We start from the raw sequence: 23,340 nt of genomic DNA on the forward strand, positions 1-23,340 counted from the left end.
TAATTCTGTTCAAACTCTTTACGCAACTTCTGGATCTTCCCATCTGTCCAGAAAACATACCAATTGTCCGTCTTTGAGAGTATACCTTTCACTCTGACCGCACCTATAATCGCACTGAATCCACCAACGCTCCGCCTATGCATTTGGACTCATTCTGTTCAGGCTCCTGCAGTCCTTCGAAAAAGGAGGTGGCCTCAGGTATATTCGAGTCTAATGGGAGACCTCCAGTCTTTCTTCTCGCCAGCCCACCTAACATGGCGGCAAGTGAGTGCGAAGTAGTTGAGCCCCGTCGCTGGCATGGTATCCTAAGCGCGGACGTATGTGAGTCCGGAGTCAGGCCGCACACAGTCTGCCGCAACCCAAGTTGAATAATATACCACAAAGCCAACCTTGGTAATCCTTGCTCGTTCTTGTCATAGATATACAATACTGAATACTCACGAGCTAGAGACCAAAACCCTTGGATGGAATATCTTCCCCTTTTCACCAAAACGTATTAGACCCAGCTTATAGGGAGATACGCAGAACCAAAGACACAAACAATGCGAAGTGACTCGGTCCTAAATCTCGAATTGGACAACCTTATGATCGCACCAGAGTTCCAAATCGACGCAATGCCTTGCCTCGATCCAAGGTCCCCAGCACACTACCCGCCCTTTTATACCCTTATAAAGCCCTCTCTCTGAACGACCATTTAACAGAAATAGACAGAAGACGTGACAAAATATCTGGGTAGATGAGGCAGGTGCCAGTGTGACGCCCATACCTTCCACACCTTCTCAATACTTCCTACGGCACCTTCCCAGAACACAACCCAAACCGCCCGCGAGGCTCTATATCCAATGAATCATCACCACTTCCTCAACAACAAGTACCTGGGCCGTATGGTCGAGGGGTTCAATTCGAGCTGCAGAGGCCCCGGTTAGGCAGTGAAGTCTCCTGTTTATTTCGGGATCCAAGTTCGAATCCTCGATCGGTCGTCCCATTGTTGTTTTTTGCTTTTTAATCTTCTTGCCCTCTCCTTCCTTCTCTCCGTCCCAGCGTCGTGATGTGCATGCGTATATCAAATACAGCCTCCACACCAGCAGGACCAACTCCTTTTGCTGGGCAGTATATCACTCTATCAGCACAACTTCCTGATGTTGATGCGCACACAAGTAGGAGCGCCGAACTATGTAGGTCATACACGGAAACTGATACCATCTTCAATAATCGGCGTTATATAACGAACAAGCCAAACGTGCGCAATAACAACTAGAGGGTATCATTCTATAGAACTACCTGCACCAACCAAATCACAAAGCCATATTCACTCATCTACAAAGTGGCGTTCCTCACAATCCCATTCTCCGTATACAAATAAGGCGGCGTCTCAGGCGGACTGCGCCCATTCCGGTACAGCCACAATCTCGAAAGATCCTTCACCTTGACCATCTTCTTCCTATGCCGTCCCTTGACGTGCTCCCCGTGGAACTCAACCTCATTATTGACATCGCGACCGAGATACGCAACCTCAAACGCCTCGCGCGCGTTGGCTCCGGCATCACCCTGCCGTCCGACCTGGATCTCGCTTTCCATGAACTCGCTCTCTTCCGCGGCGCCGATAAACTCGCCCGTCTCCGGGTCCTTTGCGAGAGGGAACATGCCGTCGAGGTAATGCTGACAGAACTGGTGACCTCCGCGCTCCGAAGCCCTGACAAAGAGGCGCCCGATGAAGCGCGGCATGCTGTGGTCCGCCGTAAGGGAGGTACAAAAGTGCAAGACGCCCCAGATGGCGACAAAGTCCGTGGTGTGGGCGTAGTGCTCGACGTGGCCGATGGCGCGGTCCAGTGCGGCCGTTGAGGATCGAGAGGAGATGGAGGACGACTCTTTGGGGAGGCTGGGCATGCGCGGGTTGCTGTGTTCGCTTTTGCTTCCGGTGCTGTGACTCGAGACGAGACGTTGTTGACCGCTGTTGGCGATTGGCGATATGGGGCTGTCCACGAAGTCGCCGTGGGTTATGCTGGTTGTGGTCAAAGTCATGGCAGCTGGGTTATTTTGTGCGAGGGCCTGGGACATTGCGTGGCGATGGGGGTTGTTGAAGTGGTTTGCGGCATTGCCAAATGTGTAGACCTGGGCATTGTCAGAAGCGTTGTTGTACGGAGTGTCTGATGTCACTTACCTCGAGTTTGGCAAGAAGATCTTGTGGCAATTCCTGCAATAGCCAGTCGAGAACAAGACCACCCTCGATGCCTCCCTGAGAATGCAAGACGAAGACCACCTTGGAGTATTGTGGGTTGTAGAGCGTTTCCTTGACAATTCGATAGCACATTCTCACATCGTAGGTCGCGTATCCCAGGTTCCGTTGGATGAGACATTCAACAACATCAAATAGGATACCCGAGGTCTGATTGTGAATACCGAGGATTGGCCGCTTAAAGGTGAGAGCAAGTCTGTTCAGGTTGTTCTTCATCCAGTGGTCCCTGATGACGTGTTAGTCAGTCTGTTATGGCCTCATCTAGTTCCTCATAGATGCATATTGAAATGCACTGGGAATGGAAGTGAGAGACGATAACAACTTACCCGACGGCAACTCCATTCAAAAAGATCCATTTTTCGTGAGCGTGCTCTGGTAGCTCAGGTGCGTACTTGGGATCCGAGGTGTAGGTGAGGGTTGGCCCGTTCAGCAATAAGCAGAGCAGATAATTGACGGCGAAGAAGGCACCGAAGGCGAGGCCGGCGATCCAAATAGGCAATAAGACGGCAAACGGCAAAGCCAAGATGAAGCCAATTTGCAAAACGCAGAGAAAGAGGTGCATTCCCACGCAAAAGAGGTTTTGCCTCGTGAAAGCCAACTCATCGAGGTCCCCCGAATCGGCTGGGGTGATAGGCCATACGATCCACGGAAGAGCCCAGATGTACTGGAAAAAGTAGTAAATGTCCCATGCGAGCAGCTTCCAGGGAAAATCGGTGTAAGAGTAGCTGATGACGGAGCTTCCTCCCACCTGGGAGCCGAGAAACTGTGTCGAACCCATTCTCTGTTTATGCAGCTCTGTTCGTTTCTGTTGTCGTGATCGATACCGCACCGCGAACCTGTCGCCCAAACCTGGGATGGAGAAGAGGCCGGCGGCCATGATGACGGGTATGGCTAGGACGATATAGAGCCAAGAATAGCCAGATGGCGAAAGTGAAAATGACAGAGAGGGTGATGACAGAAAGGGAATGTGGTCAAGTGACCAGCGGGAGACGGACGGTGGGTGCTCACGGGGCATTATATCGTGGGGAAGGAAGATGGAGATGGAGGGCGGCGCCGGTCAGACAAACGAACAAACTTCCAACCACAAACTAGAGATCCTAGTTCCCCTCGTAGCGGTCGTTAGCATTTCATGGGGAAGAGGTAAGACAATTTTCTGCTCCAGAAAAGAAGTAGAGACGCAGCAGACACAAGGTGCAGGCAGGGCTGAGTTGGCCTGAACCCGGGCCGGGATAGACGACGACGGCGCCCATCTTCCATCTTGGCTGGTCACTCGACCAGGGGGCACTCGCCAATTAGGGGGGTCGGTCGCAGCGGCTAGGGCGCCACCCCGCTGCCTACCCTCCATGTTGCCTTACAGATTGACAATGTCTGGTGTGTTTTTGGGGGCTGAGATGATGGGGTGCGAATAAGCGAAGATGCGATGCGATGCGCGAGAGCGAGATGCAGTCAGATCCAGGCTGTGCACCAAGAGACCGAAAGCAAGCCTCCAGTATCATGCGAGGCTCTGAGATGTTGACAGAGTCCACAAGTAGATGCCAATGACAGTTACACCGATAAAATTGCAAACAGAAAATGACAAGAAGTCAGAGAAAGCAACTATGCCTTGCGTTGTTGGGGCTGTTTGAGTTGCATGTGGGCGTCTTACAGGCTGCCGTAGCAAGAGTGCACCACATGCGCCAACAGCCTTTGAAGGAAAGCCAGCAGACGCGCATAGGACCCAATGAGAGTGTTCATCTGTCGTCATTTCTGACGTTGCGTGCCCAGCTAATCGGCACGTTCAGCCCGATAGAGTCACATCCTTGAGGGTCCAAGCCGCTTATTGCGATCCTCACCCGGCGAGGCAACAGGCAGCCTCAAAATCTGAACGTGCTTGGTACGGAATGATTGCCTCGTGAATAATGTCCAAGGTCTGACCGTTCGTCTTGGGGAAGTGAGTGGCTGGATGTCGATTTGGCAGACACCGAGCTGCGTTGTTCGGGTCCTACCGCGTGCAGCTATGCATCACCAAAAGTTGAGGTGAATTGACTTCTGACTTCCTTGTCCGTCGAGTTTCAAGCGCGGGAGAGACATATGGAGGCTTGGCTGTCAGATTCGACGCAGTTGCGCTTGATGATTTTCATCAGCGTTGTTTGAATTCGTACTGCCGTCCAACGAGGGTATGTCTTGAGCTTTGGTAGAATCTTCGGTCTCAGCCACCACAGCCTGATATTGAGGCCTCAATTTCGTCAAAAAATAATGCGTGACTTCGTCGCAGTGCGTGGGACTACGATGAATAGAATGATCACAGCAGCTGTTGGAGAGTTGATGGGTGAGAATGGAGGAAGGGGGAAGTTGACGGCCAGCTGAGCTGTAGATTTTGGGGATGAACACGAGTTGGTCCGTGCACCCAGCAAAGGTCGCGGGACTCGGGAGAGAGAGCTCCTTCTCCAACTGGGGAAACAAATCATGTGTTTGATGGGGCAGTTTGTTGACATTGAAACCTCCAAATCTAACATCAACACTGCACATTACACCTTCAACGTCGACCGTCTGCAGAGCGCAATCTCCATACCCAAGAGATCGCAAAAGAAGTACCACCATGTCAATGCTCGCAATCCACCTCGAGCAGATAGCTCTCTGCTGCGAGGGCATCGACTCGCTCCCGTACGCACCGCCCCTCCTCATCCAATCACCCTCCTCAAGATACCCTCACTTTGGCCACCCATCCGAGTCATCCACTAACACACCATGACAGCTTCCCACCGCCCAAAATCTTCACAAATGCGATGCTCTACAACACCGACATCACCTCCCTAATCCGAGACACCGAAGCCCACGAACGCGCCCTCTTCTCCGTACCCCCGCCTCCACCACCGCCAGCAACATCATCATCCTCCCAAAACCAAGAAGCAAAACCCACCACCTCCCGCCGCCAAACCGTCTTCAACGTCGCATCGGGTGAAGTCACCACCGGCCCCCCACCAGGAACCTCACGCGCAGCAGGCGGCGGAGGCATAGGCGGACCCCGCCGCCACACTGCCGTCTCCGCCGTCCTCGGAGGTGATCTCCACGCCCAGCTGCGCCGCGGCGAGCGCCAGGCCGCCAGTAAAGGAGGCGACGTCGACGTCGAGGTACTCTTGCAGGGCGCGACGAAGCTGTGCGGCGTGTACGCTCTTCCCGGCGCGCTCGAGCGGATTCCGCAGCTGAGGTCGCGGTATGCGCACCAGACGAATACGCTGGCTTACTACGAGGCGAAGGTTGCTGAGAACCAGGCCGCGGTGGAGAGGATGAATAAGGATCACTGGATGGGGGAGGGCGACGACGAGCAGTTTGATGACGACGAGGACGAAGAGGAAGAGGCGGGCGACGATGTCATGACGGAAGAGGATCTACGGGCCGAGGAAGAGTTTGTGAGGGAGCTTGATAAGAAGAAGCGGGAGCTGCAGCAGCGGTTGCGGGCGATGGAAAAGGATTTGGGAGCATTGCTGAACATGTGATGTTGGTTGGAAAAAAAGGAATGAGGATATTAAACGAGGGCGCTTCTACTACCATGGTTGTTTTGCGACATGATACCCCAGAAATTCAAACAAAACTCCATCATGACCCAAAAGTATCCCACACTCCGATAACATTCTCCATGTGAGCGTGTGTGCCACAAGAAACCTCAACACGCAAGCCCATCCCGCCCACCAGCCGCCCTCCCACCCCTCTCCCTCGCCGCAACAATCTGTCCCAAGAACTCACCCACCTCCTGCGCGCCCCCAACCTCATACTTATCCTCAATCACAAAATGCGGCACCCCCCTCACCCCCATCCGATACGCCTCCTCCACCTGCCGATCAACCTCCTCCCCTCCCTTACCCTCCTCAAGCCACCGCCTCACCTCCCCCCTCTCCAGCCCACCCCGCACCGCCGCGTCCACAATCATATCCCAGCTCGTCACGTCCCCGTCCTCCTCAAAGTAGCTCTTCATAATCGAATCCACCACCGCGTTCTCCACCTCGGGACCCTTGGTCTTGGCCAGCTGGATCGTCCGGTGCGCGTCCCGCGTGTGTCCGATCTTGCCCCCGAACGTAAAGTTGAACCCTTCGGCCGCGCCCAGCTTCTTCATGCGCGCGTGCATCATCTCCAGCCTGTCGGCGCCGAAGCGCGCCGCCATGCGCTCGTTGACGGGAACGCCCTTGCGGGGCGCCGTCGGGTCGAGATAGTAGGCTTGCCAGGTCACGTTGAAGGTGTCGTCCTTGCCGCCGGGGTACGTCTTTTTGTACAGGTCTATCGCCCTGTTCAGACGGGCTTTGCCGAGATAGCACTGCCAACGATGTTAGTGACCTCACTTTCTGATGAGTACCTAGGGCGTCTTACAAAGGGGCAGACGGGGTCCGATATGACTTTGATGTTAATGGTGGACATCTTGCTTGCTTGGCGTGCGGCGTTCATTCACTTTCAAAATTTCCTTACTCGACGATGGGGAGAATATGAACAGGTACACAGATATTGGTTGAATAGAGTCTATCTTTGAAAACTACGGCATGGAAATCAAAGACGTCAAATACGTCGTAAAACTCGGCCTCGGCTTTGATCGAATACGGCGGGACTCCGCCGTAACTGGGCGCCGACTTTTAGTTGATTACCAATCAGACCCGGAGCCCGATCCGACCGGAATCATTTAGCTAAAGGCCGGCGGGATTCCTCCATATCGAGACGAGCTTACCCCGTCTTGTCTCTTCACATCAGCACCAGCGAGCCCACAATCCGCCATTATTCAGCCAAAGCAAAATCGGCGAGGGCGGGTCTGGGAAGGTTCCGATGGTCGTTCGGCACTCTGCATTTCGGCACTTGATTTGTTACGTTGCATTCATGATTCGTGGAGTCTATGTGCGCCCCTTGTTCATTACCACCGCCGAGGGCCCTGCCGCCCTGCCGCCCTTGCAAAGTTGCAAGCTAATAAAGCACAGGCCAGTCTAAAGCTTGTATCCTCTGTCATCCACTGCGCAAAATAGTTCCGCAAAAGGATCCGCCGTAAATAGGTGTGAAGCCACAACTATGGGTATCATCATGTTCGAGTCGTGCTATCAGTGCTCAATCAACCGAGTAGCGTTCTGTCGCCTCTCGTAGTCTTTGGTCATTCCGTGACCGACGCGATTCGTAAGGCTGCCTGCGATGCCTGCGTCTCTCATCTCTCCTCCAGGTTGATGGGTATATACTGTTGGTAGTCGTGGACGATTCTCCGCGATTAGCTGCGTTGGGACTCTGTGACCGTCGCCGCTTGGGTGTAACATCCGGATACTGCACAGCGCGGTCCCAGCTTTCGAGCGACATGTAGGGGCTTCTCAGCCACGCCCGAAGCTCATGAAGCAGCAATCGTGTATTCTCTCTGCCTAGAAACTCTTGAATGAGCTCCTCAGCTTGGCCCATGCTGCCTTGCATATCCACAGTCTTCAAGATAGCGATGATGTACTCGAGCAAGAACTCGGCATTGTTGGCTCTGCGACGTCGGATCGGGTCGGTATCTAGCGGCCTTGCATGATTATCGGGCGAGAGGAACTCAAAGACCTGTAGTTCGCGCCGGAGGAATGTACGCGCGCGCGAGACAAGCTCTGTATCGGAGGCAAACATTTGCGGAGTCAAGTCTCGGTATCTTGATATCCTGTTCGAGCCCACGTGCAGCGAGTACAATTGATGTCGGTAAACATGTCTTCGGCGGGTAATTGCCTCATCTTGAGACAGATTGGACCGAGTCGTCGAAGGCGCATGGAGCCGTGGCCGCCGTGGGCGGGCTTGAGAGTAATATCGTCTCGTCTGCTGTGCAGAAGAGGCATTCGCTGTGTTTCCAGCCTTATCCGGGGGTCTCTCTGGAGCCTTGAAGGTCTTCCATTGCTTTCGGTCGTCACTAAACTCGTAACGGACCTCCTTGATCTCGGTCTTGCATAGCGGGCATGCTGTTTGTCGTTCAAGCCATGTCGCGAGGCAGAGGAAGTCGAAGTTATGGTGGTGGCAGGGTTGCGCCTCGCAGCCTTCTGTAATCTCTTCGAGGCAAATGACGCAACAGTCTTGAAGATCCGTCGGTCGCGTGGTGATCTCCTGCAGCGTTGTCTGCAAGACGACGGAGTGAAGATCTCGTGGACTCGAGTTGTCGCTGGATGTCGCTTCGGCGGACATGCCACAGGTGTAGAGCGTGCTCAAGAGAAAGAGAGTGGTGTATGACGGAGAAAGAGGACGATGTCACCAGGCCACTTGAGTGTGACCGCTGTGTTAATCAGCGTGACATTCATGGAAGCAGCTTAAACTCTGATAAGATAAGGAATTCCATGGTGGGGCAATCTCTTCGACCGATAAGATAGGTACGTACCCAAAGTGCTGCTGGACGACCGTGGGTCTTTCGTGTTTAGTGCTTTTTCCCTGTCGCGTCACAACCGCGTTTACTTTCCCTCCACTCTGAAATCCACCCTGGACGTCTTCAACTACGTACCTCAATTTAAACCACCTACTCAACCTTAATTTTGCGCCTTCCTGATCTTCAATGACGTAGATGCATCTTGACCAGTGACCGCCTCACAATGGATGAACCGACAAAGGCAGAGTATGAGCTCCAGTCACAGAAACTACGTATCGAACTAAAGACGTGGGAGACCTCCTGGGCAAAGTCTCACGATGGGAAGAAGCCGGGCAGAGGCGATATCAAAAGCAATGCCGACATAGGTGAGTATTTGACCTCCGAATGCACAAAATCAATTCAAGATTAACGCAAAGGATCAGCGCAAAAATACAAGCAATACAACAAAGTCCGCGACATCCTTTCAGGAAAGATTCCTCCACCTTCGAAAGAAGCTCCGAAACCGAAGAAGCGGGACGATATCCCCACTCTCGCGAGGACTCCTTCGAAGAAAACTAGGCACGTCGAAACGCCCTCGAAAAGAAGGACGAATCCCGAAGATGCTGCCCTTACTAGCACCCCGTCAATCTCCAGAACCCTCTTCAGCCCCGTGGCTCCAAGATCGATTGGGCCTACACCACAGCGCGATGGTCGTGTACTGGGATTGTTTGACCTAATGGTAGAGCGTGAGCTCGGAACACCGTCAAGAAAGAACATCAACACTTCTGCGGATGCCAGAGTTATGACGACACCAAGAAAACGGGCGACACCCATGGACGAGGAGGATGATGCGAAATTTGGGCGGACGCCAATGTCCACGAGCAAACGGCAAATGCTAGACAGCTTCATGACACCTCTGAAGAACAAAGATGGCCCTGCAGCAGACGCCAAAACACCCACGACTGTTTCGAAGCTTCAGTTCAGCACGCCATCCTTCCTCAAAAGACACACCCAACCACCACCAAGCAAGAGCGATGACTTCACAGCGCCGCCCCTGCGATTACCCCGGAAACCACTGGTTCGTGGCCTCAGCGCTATTGTAGCAAGTCTCAGAAAAGTGGAAGAAGACAACTTGGATAACGAAGATGAGCTCGAAGCGCTGCGGGAGGCGGAAGGCGAAATTGTGCAGCCTAAAGTGCCTCCGAAGCCGAAAGCGGATATTCTCGCTGCAGACAGTCAGGTCAACCTACCTTTGGGAGGATTTGACGACGAGGCTCTTTACGACAGTCCCGATGAAGAGCAGGTGGGACGCGATGGAATGCCATTGAGGGTATACAAGAAGAAGGGGCAGAAACGAACGACGAGGAGATCCAACATGAAGCCTGTTCATGTCAAACGGCCATCTGCTCCCGCCGAGGAAGAGGCACAAGAAGAAGACCATGAGGCAGGCGTGCCTAAAACACAAAATAGTGGCGATCCAGAGGACGACTATGATGAGCTTGCGGGCTCGGGGTCGGAGTCAGACCCTGACGAGTCAGCACCAAAGAACAAGTCCAAGAAGAAGGAAGAAAAGAAAACAGAGAAGGTCGGAGCGGTCAAGAAGGCCGTCAGAAAGGTGAATGCAATGGCGCACACGAATTTCCGGCGATTGAAACTGAAGAACAATGGCGCGAAAGGCGGGCCTGGATACAACAGCAAGTTCAGGAGACGACGCTGAGTCGACATTTGCATTGCAAGGCGTTTACATGGAAAGCGATATCCCAATTAACATTGCCGATGAATACATGTCCCCAATAAAATATCATTATCATGAATCAGCTTCGGATGTGTCACACGCATTTGGTGTTTGACGGTAGCATTTCGTGCCAGGGTTTGCTCAATATTATATAACTCTATATTACGACAGTAAACGAGCCCCCAGTCGCCGTATCAGGACGAGGAAGTAGAAGGTCGCGAAATCGCAGCTGATGGCAACCATGAGCCATGAGAGACCGGCCGAGAAAATTACACGGCTGACAAGAAATTTATCCTGTTGCAGCACTTCCTCAGGAATCTCACCTTCCTTCTCGCTTAGCCACTCCATCTCAGTCCAGAACGTATCGTCGGTGCCATCACACATCTCCAGCTCTACAAACTTGTCAATCATGCTTTGCCCACGATCGATATGTCTTTGGAGCCGTCTCAAACAACAGTATGACGGCCCGCCCCGCACAACGGGCATAGTCCCCTCCCCTTTACACACCACCACCGGCACCTCCCTCTTAACCTCTTCGCGGTGGCACCCTTCGCCATCGGTCTCTATAGAATGCACCAGACAGAGCAGCCGTCTGTAATCTTTCAGCACCGCCCAAAGCCAGCAAAACGCCAGCGCAACCTGCAACACCATCTCCTTGACCACATCCCGCCCCTCAAGCCCCTCCATCTGCGCAGCGCAGCAATTCCTCAACGCCTGCTGCCGATTCAGCACCTCGCGGCACGAGCGCATCCGCGGCGGCGGCGACTTATACAAGCCCGGGTTCCACTTGTCCGTCTTCGACTCGGCGTCGTCTTCCTGGTGCCATCGTTCCTGCCAGAAGGCGTTCCAGAAGCCGGAGACGGTCTCGGAGGCCGTTTGGGCACATGGCACGGCGCGGAAGAGCTTCGTGCGCCAGACGGATGGCCAGTCTGTCGCGAGGAGGGTGAAGAGGAGGTAGCCGGTGACATCGCTTGCGAGGATGTGCGGTGAGGGGGTGTAGCCGTGTAGGATGCTTGTGATGTCGAGGTGGAGGTCGGTGAAGCGTCTGAGGCCTCGCTTTTTGGGCGGGCTGGACGGCTGCGGCTGCGGTGAGGCTTCCATCGCTGTATCTGTGTTTGGTGACTCTTTTCTCTTGGAGAACCGATCCATGTCTTTTGATTGTAGTTGTCGGGGTGTAGGATCTTGGCCCTTTTTTACAGACGATGTCGTCTCTTGGTCCCCCATGTATAAGGTAGCTGTCGCAACCATCTCAGCTCAACCCAAAATAGCGAGCTTCGCCAAGTCCAACAGAGGCCATGCGCTGGCAATGTTTTCCCTGCGCTGCAGAAGCATGGCTTTCCCTTTTCGAATCTCACTCTGAGAAATGAGAGCTGGGAGTGGCCGATGTGCTCCAGGGAATGAATGCTTGCCTGCCCGTCTGATGTAAGACGGTGCCCACATGTAAGCGCTTATCCCAACCCCTTGGGTCCGACAGCTGCACGTATGGCATTTAGCGAGAGGATTTGGTTCGTCTAGGGAACGAAAGGATCTGAGTTGATTCTCATCTATCTTACTCATCTGTCGCACGGTTCGAATGCGCAGTAGACATGGCGGGTAACTCGAGTCTAGGTTATTAGATGGTGGTTAGTATCTTGGTTATGGGACTTTGGGTTTTACGAGGGGATCTTTGGGACTGGGTGCCTTTTATATCGCCAACTCGAGCTATTTTTTTATTCTCTAGGTATTGAAGCACGACATCTTTATCGTGTCGCGAAGCAAACGGCATCATCGTCATCCGCTACAGCACTTACCATTCATACTTTGACAAGTACCACCTTCCACCCGTCATGTTGCCAAGTCGCTGGAACTCTTCGCAGATTCTGTTTTACGTCTAAATCTACCGCACCTCTTGCGGTGCCTCAATCGTAGTCACAATAGGCCCTTTCTCCCCCTCCTTACCAGCCCCATTCGCCACCGCCTGAAGCTCATCCCGCGCCTCGGCATTCAACCTCACCCACATCTTCTTCCTCAACTCCAACCCGTCCATAAACACCTGGAACCAAGATGGATCATACACTGGCAACGCCCTGCCCATTCCACCCTCAGGCTCGCCCGCAAGCTCCCTCACCGTCTCAAAATACTCCTCAAAGTGCGGGTGCACAAGCGAGAACCGAATATCGTCCCCCTTCTCCTTCACCCTCTCCGCCTCCCACCTCGCCTGCTCTTCAGCGGGCGGCAACCTCGCCCGCCCGGCCAGCACACGCGCCGCTAAAACGGCCTGCCACTCGAAAATCTTAAACGTCAGTCCCGCGGCCACGGCGCCGATGAAAAGCAGCGTCGGGTCGGCGTGGTAGATTACGTGCTGGTAGAGCCCCGCGACGCGGTTGTTGCGCAGCTCGACCGAAGGGAGAAAGGGTAAGGTCCAGGTGAAGCCCGTGGCGAGGACGATGCTGTCGACTCCCGGGACGGAGGTGCCGTCTTGGAAGTGGACTGTTCTGGTGGCCGGGTCGATGTGGGTGATTGTGGCGCGGCGCGAGATGTGGGGGTGGTTAAAGGCGCCGTCGCCGAAATAGAGGTTCGCTTTGCGGCCGTTCACGACGGAGTAGATGGGGAGTTTGGCTGTTTTGACGAGGTCGACGGAGATGTCTGCGCCTGAGACGGAGGCGCCGACTACGACGACGCGCTGGGGTGGGAGTGGTCAGTGACTTTCCTTCCTAGTGATGACTGAGAGAGGACTCACCTTGTTGCGGAAGTGATCTCGTCCGCGAAAGTGCTTGCTGTGAATCACGCTTCCCGGTCGATCCTTTTCAAACTCCTCGAGGCCCTCAATGTGAGGGATGTACGGAACCCAGTAGTGCCCCGTCGCAACCACGACAGCATCAAAGTACTCAACCCACCAATCGTCCCCTTCATCCGCCTCTTTCCTGAGAGTGAGCTTCCACTCATCCCCGACCTTCTCAGCACGCTCGACGGTGGTGCGGTAGGAGACGAAATCCTGGTAGCCGTTACGGTTGACCAGCCCCTGAACGAAGTCCCTCACCACGGTCCAGTGCCTAAAGGGTGTGTCGGAGCCGTGCAGCGCAATCGAGTTGTCGGTGCGCTGTTCGGGGAGGGACTCCTCGGAGAAAGACATGGGGATGGCGTCGACGTTGGTTTCGAGGTAAGGGTAGATTCCGGACTCGGTGAAGCGTGGCGGGGGCGGGGCCGAGACCGACCCGGCCGCGGCTTTCGGCGTCCGGGACGGAAGGGTTTCTGGGATCGGGAGGGGTTGGTCGGCGGTCCGGGCTGCTAGGGAGGAGAAGTTTGTAAGGTGTGGTGGTGGTGTTTGGTCGCCGACCCTATTGTAATGGAAGAATTAGTGCATGTTCTTCGGAGACTCGCCTCGTTCGAACGCGGTGAATGTCTCTACTCCATCTCATCGCCCGCCAATGTAGGATCTAAGTCAAGGTATAGCAATGCTATATCAGTGACATTGATGATGGATTTCATTGGCCGCAGGAATTGGCCATCTGCTTCAGTCATCCAGATGCCAGAGCTCCATCAAGGTTCTCAATTTGGTCCTGGTTCATTTATTGAATGCGGATGAAGGCAGTACCAGAAGGTTTTATCCACGAGGAACAGGAACAGCTTGAACCATCAAGGTACTCCAATGAGCTCCATACGAGTACAACCTTGAACCAACCCCGCGCAACAGTTCAATGGAAACAACTTGCGACGAATAAAAAGAAAGGACTCACCAGCATCCTCCCGCTGCCTCTCGACGCTCAAACACACGAATGACGTCGAACGTCTTCTCTCGTGCCAGGGCGTCAATGGTAATGGCCCCGGCCGGCCCCGCGCCGATGACGGCAACCCGCTTAACCGCGCCCATTCTTCAGATACTCGCTATTTCCTGAAACGCTCTAAGCTCGACCAACGTGAGATCGTAAAGAGAGTATCACAGGATTGTAAAAGGAGAAACGAGAAAGAACAGGATAAGGTACGCGGCACTTGACCCGGCGCGCGAAGTGCGAATGCTCTCACCTTTTTAGCTGCCCGCCTCCCGAGAGTTTGGGAGCGGCTTGCAGCGGACGGATGGAGGGGTTCAACTGAACAGGGGTGGACCCCACTACCAAACTGCCAAAGCCTCCAATCACGTTGTCGTAAACCGCCTGACCGGGTAGTCGGACAGGGATGCCGGTGCTGTCCATTGTGGTGGAAAGTCGATTTGGTCATCTTAGCGCCCGATGGCGTTATCGTGCGAGGAAACGTTGTCTCCCGTCGCCCGTCACGAGCATGTGCCGTTATCGATAACGCTTATCACTACTTCTCAACTACCTTAGACGAGGTCGGAGACCATCAAGGTGCGAGCATTCACATCATGTTGTGTTCTTGGACCCTGAATTCCTTGAGGGTATTCGCAGTGAATGTGGGGGAAACATGGGTATTCGGTTCAGGGCTGACTGGGATTATCGAGAATCTAGCAGAGAACCTGGATGGCCGACTACACAAGACAAAAGCATTTGACCATGGCATTTCAGCTGAATCCAATGGCCAATGTTCGTGGTCTCTTTCTCGTGTACGTGTGTGTGACTGCCGTGATCGACAACCATGAATTCTCCGACAGATGAAAAGATGGTGTGCACCACGCCGACGGACCGGTCCGTCGTGGCGTCTGAGGACAAGTTGGCATGGGATGTCGATGAGGAACGTAAGGCCAAGAGGAAGTAAGACCGCCCCCGCCCCCGCTTTCCAGAGTTATAGGATAGTAAGCTTAATGTATCTTCATGGGTTGAGTAACTTAAGGCTAATTTACGATGTATGGTCTCAGAATCGACATGACTGTGTTACCGCTTCTTGTCTTGGGCCTGCTCATGTTCCAGCTCGACCGTATGAACCTAGCTTCAGCACTTACAGTCGGCTTCGCGAGAGATATCAACGTCAGCCAGGATACTATCAATCTGGGAAACCAGCTCATGTTCATGGGCACCGTTGTCTTGGAGATTCCATGTAACCTGCTCTTACAAAGGGTATGTCCTCAAACCGTATTACTTGCTACTCTCTCCTTATCATCCCGATTTCATCGTCAAAAGCGTTTGTTCCCAAAAGTAACATCACGCTGAACCCAGTTTTCAACAGTTTGGCCCCCGTAAATGGATCTCTTTACAAGTTCTCCTCTTCGGCACCGTCGCCACGCTCCAAGTCCTCGTCAAGAACCGCGCCGGCTTCCTCGCCATCCGCCTCATGCTCGGCCTCGCTGAGGCGGGGTACATCCCCGGATCAATGTACACCCTGTCGAACTGGTACCCGAAACACGAGCTGGCGAAGCGCATTGCGGTCTTCATGTTTGGGCAGTTTGGCGGCAATGCCTTGAGCCCCCTGCTTGCTTCTGGGATACTGAAGTTAGCGGGGAAGGGTGGGTTGACGGGTTGGCAGTGGCTCTTTCTAAGTGAGTCGTCCCTTCCATTTTTCCTTCGGCCTGTTAGATCTCATGGAGTATTCTGACACCGTGTCGTAGTTGAGGGCCTGGCGACTCTGGTCGTTGCCATGATGCTCATCTTCCTCCTCCCTGGATCCCCCGACACGCCGAAACCCCTCGGAAGCCCAGGTCTAATTCGATTCTCCACGAGACAACAACAGATACTCCAACAAAGAATGCAAATAGATGAGCCCGAGAAGAGCGACGGAGTACACGGTATCGAGATTCCCTGGGCCCTCGTCTGGAAGACAGTAAAGCACTACAAGAGATGGCCGCACTACGTATCCACCTTTTGTGTCTTCTCTACATGGTCACCGCTCACGACATATACCCCTTCCATCATTATGTGAGTCCATTAACCTTTAGTTTCCGCAGATTCAAGGAGCGTCGTACTGATCTGCTTACCTCTGCCAAAAGGGCCCTCGGTTTCGACCGTATCAGCGCCAACGCCCTAGCCGCGGTTGGCGCGTCTCTCGCCATGGTCGTCGTCTTTGCCTTTGCCATGCTGAGTGACCGTTCGAATAAGAGAGGTTCGACGGTGCTGTTGGGGCATGTGTGCTACCTGACCATACTGGTGGTAGCCCGGACCGTGCATCCACATGTTGGGAAGTGGTCGAGGTGGGGGTTGTGGACGGCCATCAACGCCTTTGCTGTCTGCTACCATCCGGCGCATAATACGTGGTTGCAGGTCAACTGCCGTGATCCCAGAGAGCGCAGCATCGGAATCGCGTAAGTACATTTTATTGTCTTCGGAAACCTTTAGGAGGAATACGCTGACAAACGAGGAAGCATGTGGGTGATGTCTGCCATCAGTGGTTTAATGGTAGGGTCTCAGTATTTCAGAGGCAACGATCTGCCTTTGTAAGTCTACTTTACGCCAATTTATACCCCAGCCTTCTCTGACTGAATACGTGATAGCTACGACAGAGGTCTTCTGACGATGATTATCATGGTCTCAGTCGGCATGGCGTTCGCTTTATTACAGGAAGCCGTTTACATATTGCATAACAGGCGTGTGGCGCAAGGCAAACACAGTGACAAGGACGGGTCTGAGTCGTACATTTACGTTCTTTGAATTGATTTATCAACTATCAACGACGTTTGTATATGAATGATGGACTTGCCACGATAGAGGAATAGAAAAAGGAGTATGGTATTTGGGGGTTATTCGGGGAGTTGGGGATATATACGAGGAGCTGAATGGCGATAGGCTTCCGGCTCAGAACATAGACACCATAAAGTACGTCCTACGACGATAGAACAATATGTGCTTTACAGATTTCGCGTTCCATGTACGAGGCATTGGGGAAGCACAGCTATCAAACGTAATGGCCAGTAGTTCTCAAGTATTCTCCTATTGGGATTGAGCGTGTTATACAAGAAATGAACACATAAATATCTCAGACTTGAATTTGTCCGAATCTCTCATGAACGGTCACAAGATACGACAAGAACACTATAGCCTAGTGAGAATGGTCATGTCCATGAATGTGCTCATCAGACCGTCGGCTCAAATCCCGCTTTCCAACCCACTCCGTCCCATTGGCCCTCAGCAACGCCGTAACCTGTCCCATGTCGACGCCAAGAACCTTCTCAATATACTTTGGCAACTCGGTATTATCCCAGTTGCCAGCCATGTCACCCTTTATGGCCTGTCCGTTCTCACCAGCACCGTAGCCGTACAGCGTGATATCGGAAGCGGTATGCCCTCCCGTAGACCAGTGCACGCCAGCCCGACTAGCTAGCAAATTTCCTAGCTCCGAGCTCAGCGAGCCAGCGGCGAGGAGTGTATTCACCTCAGCATCCGTAGCATCAGCAAGCCCATACTCGGGCAAAATCTCACCCACCAGAAAGGTCTTCTTATCAGACCCGGTATACGCATCCCAAACATCCATCAGAAACTCGGTCGAGGCGTTGACCTTGGCGAGCGGGAGCGGGTTGAAACCGTTGAGCGTCAGGCCTCCACACTCGTGGTCGGCGGCCGACATGAGCAGGGTGTCTGGGTGCTCGTCGATCCACGCGCGTACGAAGCCCATGACCTCATTGTAGTGGATCGTGTCGAAGAGGTGGGCGGCCGGGTCGTTGACGTGGCCTGCGTGGTCGATGCGCGAGGCTTCGATCATGAGGAAGTAGCCTTCTTCTTTGCAGTGGGTGTCGCGGTGGAGGGAATTGAGGGCCGTTTCGACCATTTCTAGGAGGGAGGGCTCTTGCGAGGGTTGGCGGGAGCGGTCGATCTCGTACATCATTTGACCTGGAATTGTGTTATCATCTATAATGTCTTCACTGTGAGGGTAGAAGTGTTGAAGTACCATCATTAAAGAGACCAATGTAAAGAAGGCGAATATCGCCAAGACCCTTTTCAAGAGCATCAAAGGCCGACCGATTCTGCATCACATGGTAACCGTTCTCCTGAGCGAAGCCGAAGAGATCGATCTCATCCTTTCGGCAGGAGGTCGAGTCGGATGCGGGCTTGAAGTAGCACCGGCCACCTCCGAGGAGAATATCGGCGACGGGGCCGAGTGGATGCCCGTAGCCGATCTCGTGCTCCGCGATCTTGGCGTACGAGTTGCGATCAGCAACGTGAGCCGCGTAGCCTGGATGCATGTCAGTGGTGTAAATGGGATATGGAACTTCGTATGACAAGGGCATTTCGACGGTGGGCTACTTACACGCGGGAGTAGCGTGGTTGATGGTGCTGGTGACGACCAGACCCGTCTTCATGCCTGCGAGTTTAGCGGCCTCGAGGATGGAACCGACGGGCTCGCCAGCTGGGTTGACGCCGATGGCTGGCACATTTTAGTAAAAAGCCGTCGAGTATTCATGAGAGGCGCGTGTACCGTTGTTGTAAGACTTCACACCACAAGCAAAGGCGGTTCCAGAGGCGGCAGAATCCGTGATAAGGTTATCGCTGGAGAGAGTGCGAACATTGCCGAGGACCTTCAAGATTGTGAGTATGAATGACATGAGGCGTCAACGTATTTCTCAACGCACCATCTTATCAGCCGCAAGCTGGAAGCTCACAGGAGCTTTGGGGTTTTGACCATTCTCGAGCAGTGAGACATAGTCCCTTGCCATTGTCTGAGAGGCGGGACCGTATCCGTCCGGCACGATGTAGATGAAGTTCTTGACATTTGGGAGCGACAGGACAGACTTCGCCAAGACGGGGAAGATCACGGCTGAGGAGCGCATCTTGGAAGGCACTTCTGCGATGGATAGAGATCTTCGGGAAAATCATCAAGGTTGCAGCCATCGGTTTTACTCTTATAAGTATCCGTCTCTCATCTTCTTGGCCGCGAGTTGTAGTATCTCACAAGACGTTCTATGCCGCCTGCAGCCGTCGCTGCGGCGTACACACTTGGCATGAAGGATCACATTCAATAGTGTCTCGCTAACTCTAGCATCGGGATCGCACTTTCTCGCTGCCAATATTGAGAGTACATACAAAGCATCTGGTAACATGAGAGATATTTCACAGGCTTGAAGCGTATCTGGATGATTAACACGAATGGTTCCGTCACCTGGCGCACATGTTTTGCAGCGTTCCTGGGGGCCAAGACGCTTTAGTGCCCGGGGTACGGCTTGGCGGTTGAAATGTGATCCCCGCTTGTCCCAATAGATGCTACGGAATGTGCAACGTGGTGCCCGTGGCAAAGGTAGGGAAGCATATTCCAACGACTGCGAAGTACAAACCCCCGGTCTTCGCCTTGGCTTTGGAGACGAGAGGGGAAGGTGGCACGACATTGGCAGCCCACGTGCTTTGGGCAATCATACTTTGATAAGACTTTGAACAGGTGCAATTCCCATCTGCTTGGATGATGGAATGATGAACATCTTCCTTGCGCTTCATTACGGAAAACCTTGGAGCAAAGCTATGAGACAAGGCATTTTGAGGGAGACGGTGGAAATGCGATATATGCACTATTATAAGCAGAGCCTCTTGTGAAACGTATTTCAGCCCGACTTTGCTAAGCCACAGTAGCTGTTGAACAAAAAGCTGTTTGATAACCAGGATAAGATGCAGGGCACCATTACCATGCATGTGACGAGTCCCCTCAGTAATCTCGAGGGAGAAGACGGCGCGGTTGGCTCTCTTGCTCAGAACAAGAGCTCAGTCGCCAGGGTAGTGACGATAGATGATAGTCTCACGATGGCGCGGAGTGTCAAGATGCAACGTTTTGAAGGGACTCTGACTGTGACTGGACCTCATGTGGTATTAGTCCAGGACTCAGGACTGTTATTGCATGAGACTCGGCCGAAACAAGCCACAAGGCAGGAGGTGTTTGTGGCTGATCTGCTGAAGTGTCAAGGAGGTTGATAGCATGACGTCAGCACTAAAGAGAGTCTATGAAGTATGATCATGAGAAGGCTTGGAGAACTGACAAAGTGTGAGAAGCAGCCAACTTATGAATGGAATAGAATGAGTGACTTGCAGTGAGGAGAATGAGTGAGAGTGAGTGAAAGTGAGAGTGAGACGTTTTATTAGACTGAGGCGACGGGACAAGCTTGGGCCAGGCGTGCACCGTTGGGTCTCCACAGTGCTCCAGGTGGTGTAAGCGCCGCCCCAATGATTGGCTGCTATCGCACGGGAAGAGTACAGGGATCCCCCGAACTGCCAATAATAGCTTCCCGCGCGTCTGCAATCAACCTCTCCAGAAACAAAGACGCAGACACAAAACCACAAGACACCAAGAACCAAGAAACCCCTTCTCATTTCAGAATTAGTCTATTGTGGCCGGTTTATCTCACCAGAGACCTCGTATTGACGTTGTTTTTTGTTGTGGGAGGCGCTTAACCATACCATTTCTGCCTGTCCACCCACCGCTACTGTTACGGTGCGTGGGTGCTACGGTCTACCCAGTCTCGCGGCAATGGACATCTCGGCCCCGGCAACCTTGCGAGGGACTCCATGAACTAAGGCCTAGGTAATCGGTCTTCTGCTTGGCCACAAATCTAACACCCGATCACTCCCCGGCTAGCGAAGTGGGAAAGAAATGCAAGGCATTGGACGACATCGTCCCCAAGCTACCGGGCCCTCATCTAAGCTGGGGCTCTACCTTCCAACTTTGGCCAGACCCAGCAGACTAAAAGTGTTTCGAATGCCTTCACAGCCCGGTGTGTTGAATGGGCCACGACAAGGTTGAGAGTTCTAGACCCTTGGACCACTACTTGTTCTTGTCTTGCCGTCAGGTCCAGTCATACAAGATGGAGCCTGCGTCCTCGCGTGCTTCGTGTCTGACGAGTTGTTGAGCACACACCATCCGTCATACAATCATTTTTTTTCTTTGCCTGTCCGCAGTGGGTTTCGAGTCATATTGACGTCTTTCTCTCTCTTTTCCTCCATCCACTCTCCTTCTTGTTCCGTTTTTCTCGTGTTTTGTTTCTCAGTTCCTTTCTCCACGTCGTCCTTCCTTGTCCTTTGTTGCCTTTTCCTACTCTGTTCCCAATCTTCTGTCGATCGCAGCCTTTGTGTGCCTAGACGCCAGATCTGTACCCGCTCTCTTTCAACCATCTTTGGGTTTGCCTACGAGTGAGGCAACGCGGTATTGATACCGCATTCTTATTCATAATATTCTTCGTATCCTGTGGAGAGAGAGCGAGTCCGAGTTGATATCCCTACATACAACGCCGCTCACTGCAGAATACCACGATGCTCCCCAGTCTACGCATAGCAGATGTCGTACTGCTCCTCCTGATCACCCAGACCACGCAGGCCGGCCCATTAAGACGTGGTGAGAGGTAGTAAGTAAGCCCCTTATCGAGACCCAATTTACTTTCATTAACAACATGTCACAGTTTCCGGAGGGAGTGGAACACAACGTACAGTCAAAGCATTGCTGCTTCATCAGAGAGTCTATCACCCTCAATGTACGGCACCTCTCCCTTTCTCGTCTCGCAGAAGCAACACTTACACGAACTTAGAGAACTAAGCAGCTCTGTTGCCCCGCCAGTAACACAGCAAGACCAAGATGGGACCACACCGACCCCAATCTTCGTCACCCTCGACAGCTCATCAACGAGATCCCCAGCTGCAACAACACAGCCCGTGGACCAGAGTCCTTCTACATCACCGGCCGAGTCTACCGTACAGACCCAGACGATACCGGCTGCCACGTCGGCAGTCTTTCTGCCTCCCATGGACAGCACAATCTCCTTGCCGCCCCAACTCACCTCCGGCTTCAAGAATATATCGTCCGTAGTACCTGGAAACACGGCCTCTGCTTCAGCTATTGTTTCCCAGAGCCTGACAGTCACTCCCCATCTCGGAGTATCTCCCGGTGCCTCCTCTTCCGCTTCCCCGGGTACACCGCTGCAGTCATCCCTTTCATTACCGTTCCCCGTTCCAGGAGGAGAGACCTCGGTAGCAGAGTCTACAACCATAGCCATAGCAACTCCTTCGTCTCTCGCTTCCACAACAGCCACTGCAGCATCAACAACTATCCCAAACCCCCAACCCTCAGCAGATACCCCTTCCTCCCTCCCCACAACACCAGCCTCCTCCTCAACCCCTTCATCAACACTCCAACCCCAAGTCACAGGAACACCAAACAACCAAGTCCCCACAATCCGCACCTCCACTCCAGCCGCGACAGCAACAATCTCCCCCGCCGTGGCAGCGAACAATCTCGCCTCTGCAAAGACATTCAACACCCTCTTCGCCTCTCTGACGGAGCAATCCGCCTGCACGGCCGGCCAGATCGCCTGCGTCAAGGGCAACGTCGGTATCTGCGGGGCCAACGGCGCGTTCGCGATACAGAGTTGCGGGACCGGGACTTCGTGCTTCGCGCTGCCGATGACGACGACGGAGGGTGTTATTGTCGGGTGTTATGATCCCCAGGTTGCGAGCCAGATCCTGGGCACGCCGGTTTCTGCGTCTGCGTCTGTGCCTGGTTCGGCGGCTACGACTACGACTGCGGTGCCAGCGCCGCCGCCGGCCTCTTCTGACCTCGGATATGAGAGTACTGTCACAATCACGCCGACTGTGATTGCGACGTACACCATCTCGGTGACCGCACCAGGTGCTCCGGAAACGACTTCCGCAGTTCAGGCCCCCGGTTTCACGACGACCGTATTTGTCACCCAGACCATGGCCCCTGCTCCCGCGCCCTCATCGACAGCAGCAGAAGGAGAAGACTCATCCACCACATCAACTTCCGTTCGTAAGACGCGCACTTCCACAGTGGAAGAAGAGACCTCAAAGTCCAGTCACTCCCGCACAACCAAATCCACCATCGTAGAATCATCCACAGCAGAACCCACAACAACGAAGGTAGCGAGCTCGACAACAACCAAAGCAAGCAACCCCTCAACACTAACCGGGACGTTCACCGACACCCTCATCGTGAACCCCATCCCGACGGACGCACCCTCCGTCGCCGCGGACGCGCCGAGCCCAATCACGACGCCGAAACCCCTTTCCATGCCGGCCATCGGTGCTCAGCAGGGTGTGTCCGTCTTGACGGTGTTTGTGACTGTCACCGAGAAAGAGAAGGAGACTGTCACTGTTACTGTGACCAGGAACTAAAGCGGAGGGCCGTTGGGAAGAGCTGGGAGTCAATACATTTTGTGCCATCAAATTTACGTACCTAATCTTGGGCAGAGGAAAATAGCGTTGTTTTTGTTTCATTTTTAGCACTTTGTCC

At 53.5% G+C, this 23,340-nt stretch overlaps 9 protein-coding genes across 9 annotated transcripts; 4 read left to right on the plus strand and 5 right to left on the minus strand.

Annotated features, from left to right (window-relative positions):
* Positions 1-1,243: 1,243 nt before the first annotated feature.
* HER10_EVM0005572 (uncharacterized protein) lies at positions 1,244-3,907 on the minus strand. The gene is made up of 3 exons (XM_035475182.1): positions 2,563-3,907; positions 2,162-2,462; positions 1,244-2,112 (listed from the first exon to the last, which is right to left on the minus strand). The coding sequence occupies exons 1-3, from the start codon at positions 3,249-3,251 to the stop codon at positions 1,318-1,320; spliced, it is 1,785 nt and encodes a 594-aa protein (XP_035328002.1). The 5' UTR covers positions 3,252-3,907; the 3' UTR covers positions 1,244-1,317.
* A 760-nt stretch (positions 3,908-4,667) lies between these two features.
* Positions 4,668-5,792, plus strand: HER10_EVM0006503 (DASH complex subunit Spc34). The gene is made up of 2 exons (XM_035476086.1): positions 4,668-4,879; positions 4,971-5,792. The coding sequence occupies exons 1-2, from the start codon at positions 4,815-4,817 to the stop codon at positions 5,710-5,712; spliced, it is 807 nt and encodes a 268-aa protein (XP_035328100.1). The 5' UTR covers positions 4,668-4,814; the 3' UTR covers positions 5,713-5,792.
* Positions 5,793-5,879: 87 nt separating this feature from the next.
* On the minus strand, positions 5,880-6,753 carry HER10_EVM0003637 (DSBA-like thioredoxin domain-containing protein; the record flags this gene model as incomplete). The annotated part of the gene is made up of 2 exons (XM_035473304.1): positions 6,578-6,753; positions 5,880-6,524 (listed from the first exon to the last, which is right to left on the minus strand). Exons 1-2 carry the CDS (start codon positions 6,650-6,652, stop codon positions 5,880-5,882), a joined length of 720 nt encoding a protein of 239 aa, XP_035327815.1. The 5' UTR covers positions 6,653-6,753.
* Positions 6,754-7,063: 310 nt separating this feature from the next.
* Positions 7,064-8,445, minus strand: HER10_EVM0010429 (uncharacterized protein). Its single transcript, XM_035479889.1, has one exon. It carries the CDS (start codon positions 8,372-8,374, stop codon positions 7,295-7,297), a length of 1,080 nt encoding a protein of 359 aa, XP_035328434.1. The 5' UTR covers positions 8,375-8,445; the 3' UTR covers positions 7,064-7,294.
* A 327-nt stretch (positions 8,446-8,772) lies between these two features.
* HER10_EVM0002904 (DNA replication regulator SLD2) lies at positions 8,773-10,245 on the plus strand (the record flags this gene model as incomplete). Its single annotated transcript, XM_035472597.1, has 2 exons — positions 8,773-8,914; positions 8,972-10,245. The coding sequence occupies 2 exons, from the start codon at positions 8,773-8,775 to the stop codon at positions 10,243-10,245; spliced, it is 1,416 nt and encodes a 471-aa protein (XP_035327738.1).
* Positions 10,246-10,425: 180 nt separating this feature from the next.
* Positions 10,426-14,437, minus strand: HER10_EVM0001697 (dimethylaniline monooxygenase; the record flags this gene model as incomplete). Its single annotated transcript, XM_035471437.1, has 6 exons — positions 13,980-14,437; positions 12,983-13,580; positions 12,176-12,925; positions 11,702-11,811; positions 11,552-11,667; positions 10,426-11,414 (listed from the first exon to the last, which is right to left on the minus strand). The coding sequence occupies exons 1-6, from the start codon at positions 14,111-14,113 to the stop codon at positions 10,426-10,428; spliced, it is 2,697 nt and encodes an 898-aa protein (XP_035327623.1). The 5' UTR covers positions 14,114-14,437.
* Positions 14,438-14,832: 395 nt separating this feature from the next.
* Positions 14,833-16,775, plus strand: HER10_EVM0009795 (major facilitator superfamily transporter; the record flags this gene model as incomplete). Its single annotated transcript, XM_035479268.1, has 7 exons — positions 14,833-14,948; positions 15,053-15,251; positions 15,361-15,670; positions 15,740-16,046; positions 16,118-16,429; positions 16,490-16,561; positions 16,619-16,775. The coding sequence occupies 7 exons, from the start codon at positions 14,833-14,835 to the stop codon at positions 16,773-16,775; spliced, it is 1,473 nt and encodes a 490-aa protein (XP_035328378.1).
* Positions 16,776-17,163: 388 nt separating this feature from the next.
* HER10_EVM0001822 (alkaline phosphatase) lies at positions 17,164-18,889 on the minus strand (the record flags this gene model as incomplete). Its single annotated transcript, XM_035471557.1, has 5 exons — positions 17,164-17,951; positions 18,010-18,294; positions 18,370-18,486; positions 18,538-18,637; positions 18,692-18,889. The coding sequence occupies 5 exons, from the start codon at positions 18,887-18,889 to the stop codon at positions 17,164-17,166; spliced, it is 1,488 nt and encodes a 495-aa protein (XP_035327639.1).
* A 1,970-nt stretch (positions 18,890-20,859) lies between these two features.
* Positions 20,860-23,295, plus strand: HER10_EVM0004542 (uncharacterized protein). The gene is made up of 3 exons (XM_035474183.1): positions 20,860-21,439; positions 21,494-21,565; positions 21,620-23,295. Exons 1-3 carry the CDS (start codon positions 21,348-21,350, stop codon positions 23,220-23,222), a joined length of 1,767 nt encoding a protein of 588 aa, XP_035327907.1. The 5' UTR covers positions 20,860-21,347; the 3' UTR covers positions 23,223-23,295.
* The last annotated feature ends 45 nt before the right edge of the window (positions 23,296-23,340 follow it).

Source organism: Colletotrichum scovillei (genome assembly GCF_011075155.1).
Source record: "Colletotrichum scovillei strain TJNH1 chromosome Unknown Contig00010, whole genome shotgun sequence".
Lineage (NCBI taxonomy): Eukaryota > Fungi > Ascomycota > Sordariomycetes > Glomerellales > Glomerellaceae > Colletotrichum > Colletotrichum scovillei.

Excerpts from the sequence above, each read along its gene's own strand:
- HER10_EVM0005572 (XM_035475182.1), bottom strand. The coding sequence starts at position 3,251 with ATGCCCCGTGAGCACCCACCGTCCGTCTCCCGCTGGTCACTTGACCAC. Across the intron at positions 2,463-2,562 it reads TTGAATGGAGTTGCCGTCGG|GGACCACTGGATGAAGAACA; the intron begins GTAAGTTGTTAT and ends ACACGTCATCAG. Across the intron at positions 2,113-2,161 it reads ATCTTCTTGCCAAACTCGAG|GTCTACACATTTGGCAATGC; the intron begins GTAAGTGACATC and ends GACAATGCCCAG.
- HER10_EVM0010429 (XM_035479889.1), bottom strand. The coding sequence starts at position 8,374 with ATGTCCGCCGAAGCGACATCCAGCGACAACTCGAGTCCACGAGATCTT.
- HER10_EVM0006503 (XM_035476086.1), top strand. The coding sequence starts at position 4,815 with ATGTCAATGCTCGCAATCCACCTCGAGCAGATAGCTCTCTGCTGCGAG. Across the intron at positions 4,880-4,970 it reads GAGGGCATCGACTCGCTCCC|CTTCCCACCGCCCAAAATCT; the intron begins GTACGCACCGCC and ends ACACCATGACAG.
- HER10_EVM0004542 (XM_035474183.1), top strand. The coding sequence starts at position 21,348 with ATGCTCCCCAGTCTACGCATAGCAGATGTCGTACTGCTCCTCCTGATC. Across the intron at positions 21,440-21,493 it reads TTAAGACGTGGTGAGAGGTA|TTTCCGGAGGGAGTGGAACA; the intron begins GTAAGTAAGCCC and ends AACATGTCACAG. Across the intron at positions 21,566-21,619 it reads GAGAGTCTATCACCCTCAAT|AGAACTAAGCAGCTCTGTTG; the intron begins GTACGGCACCTC and ends ACACGAACTTAG.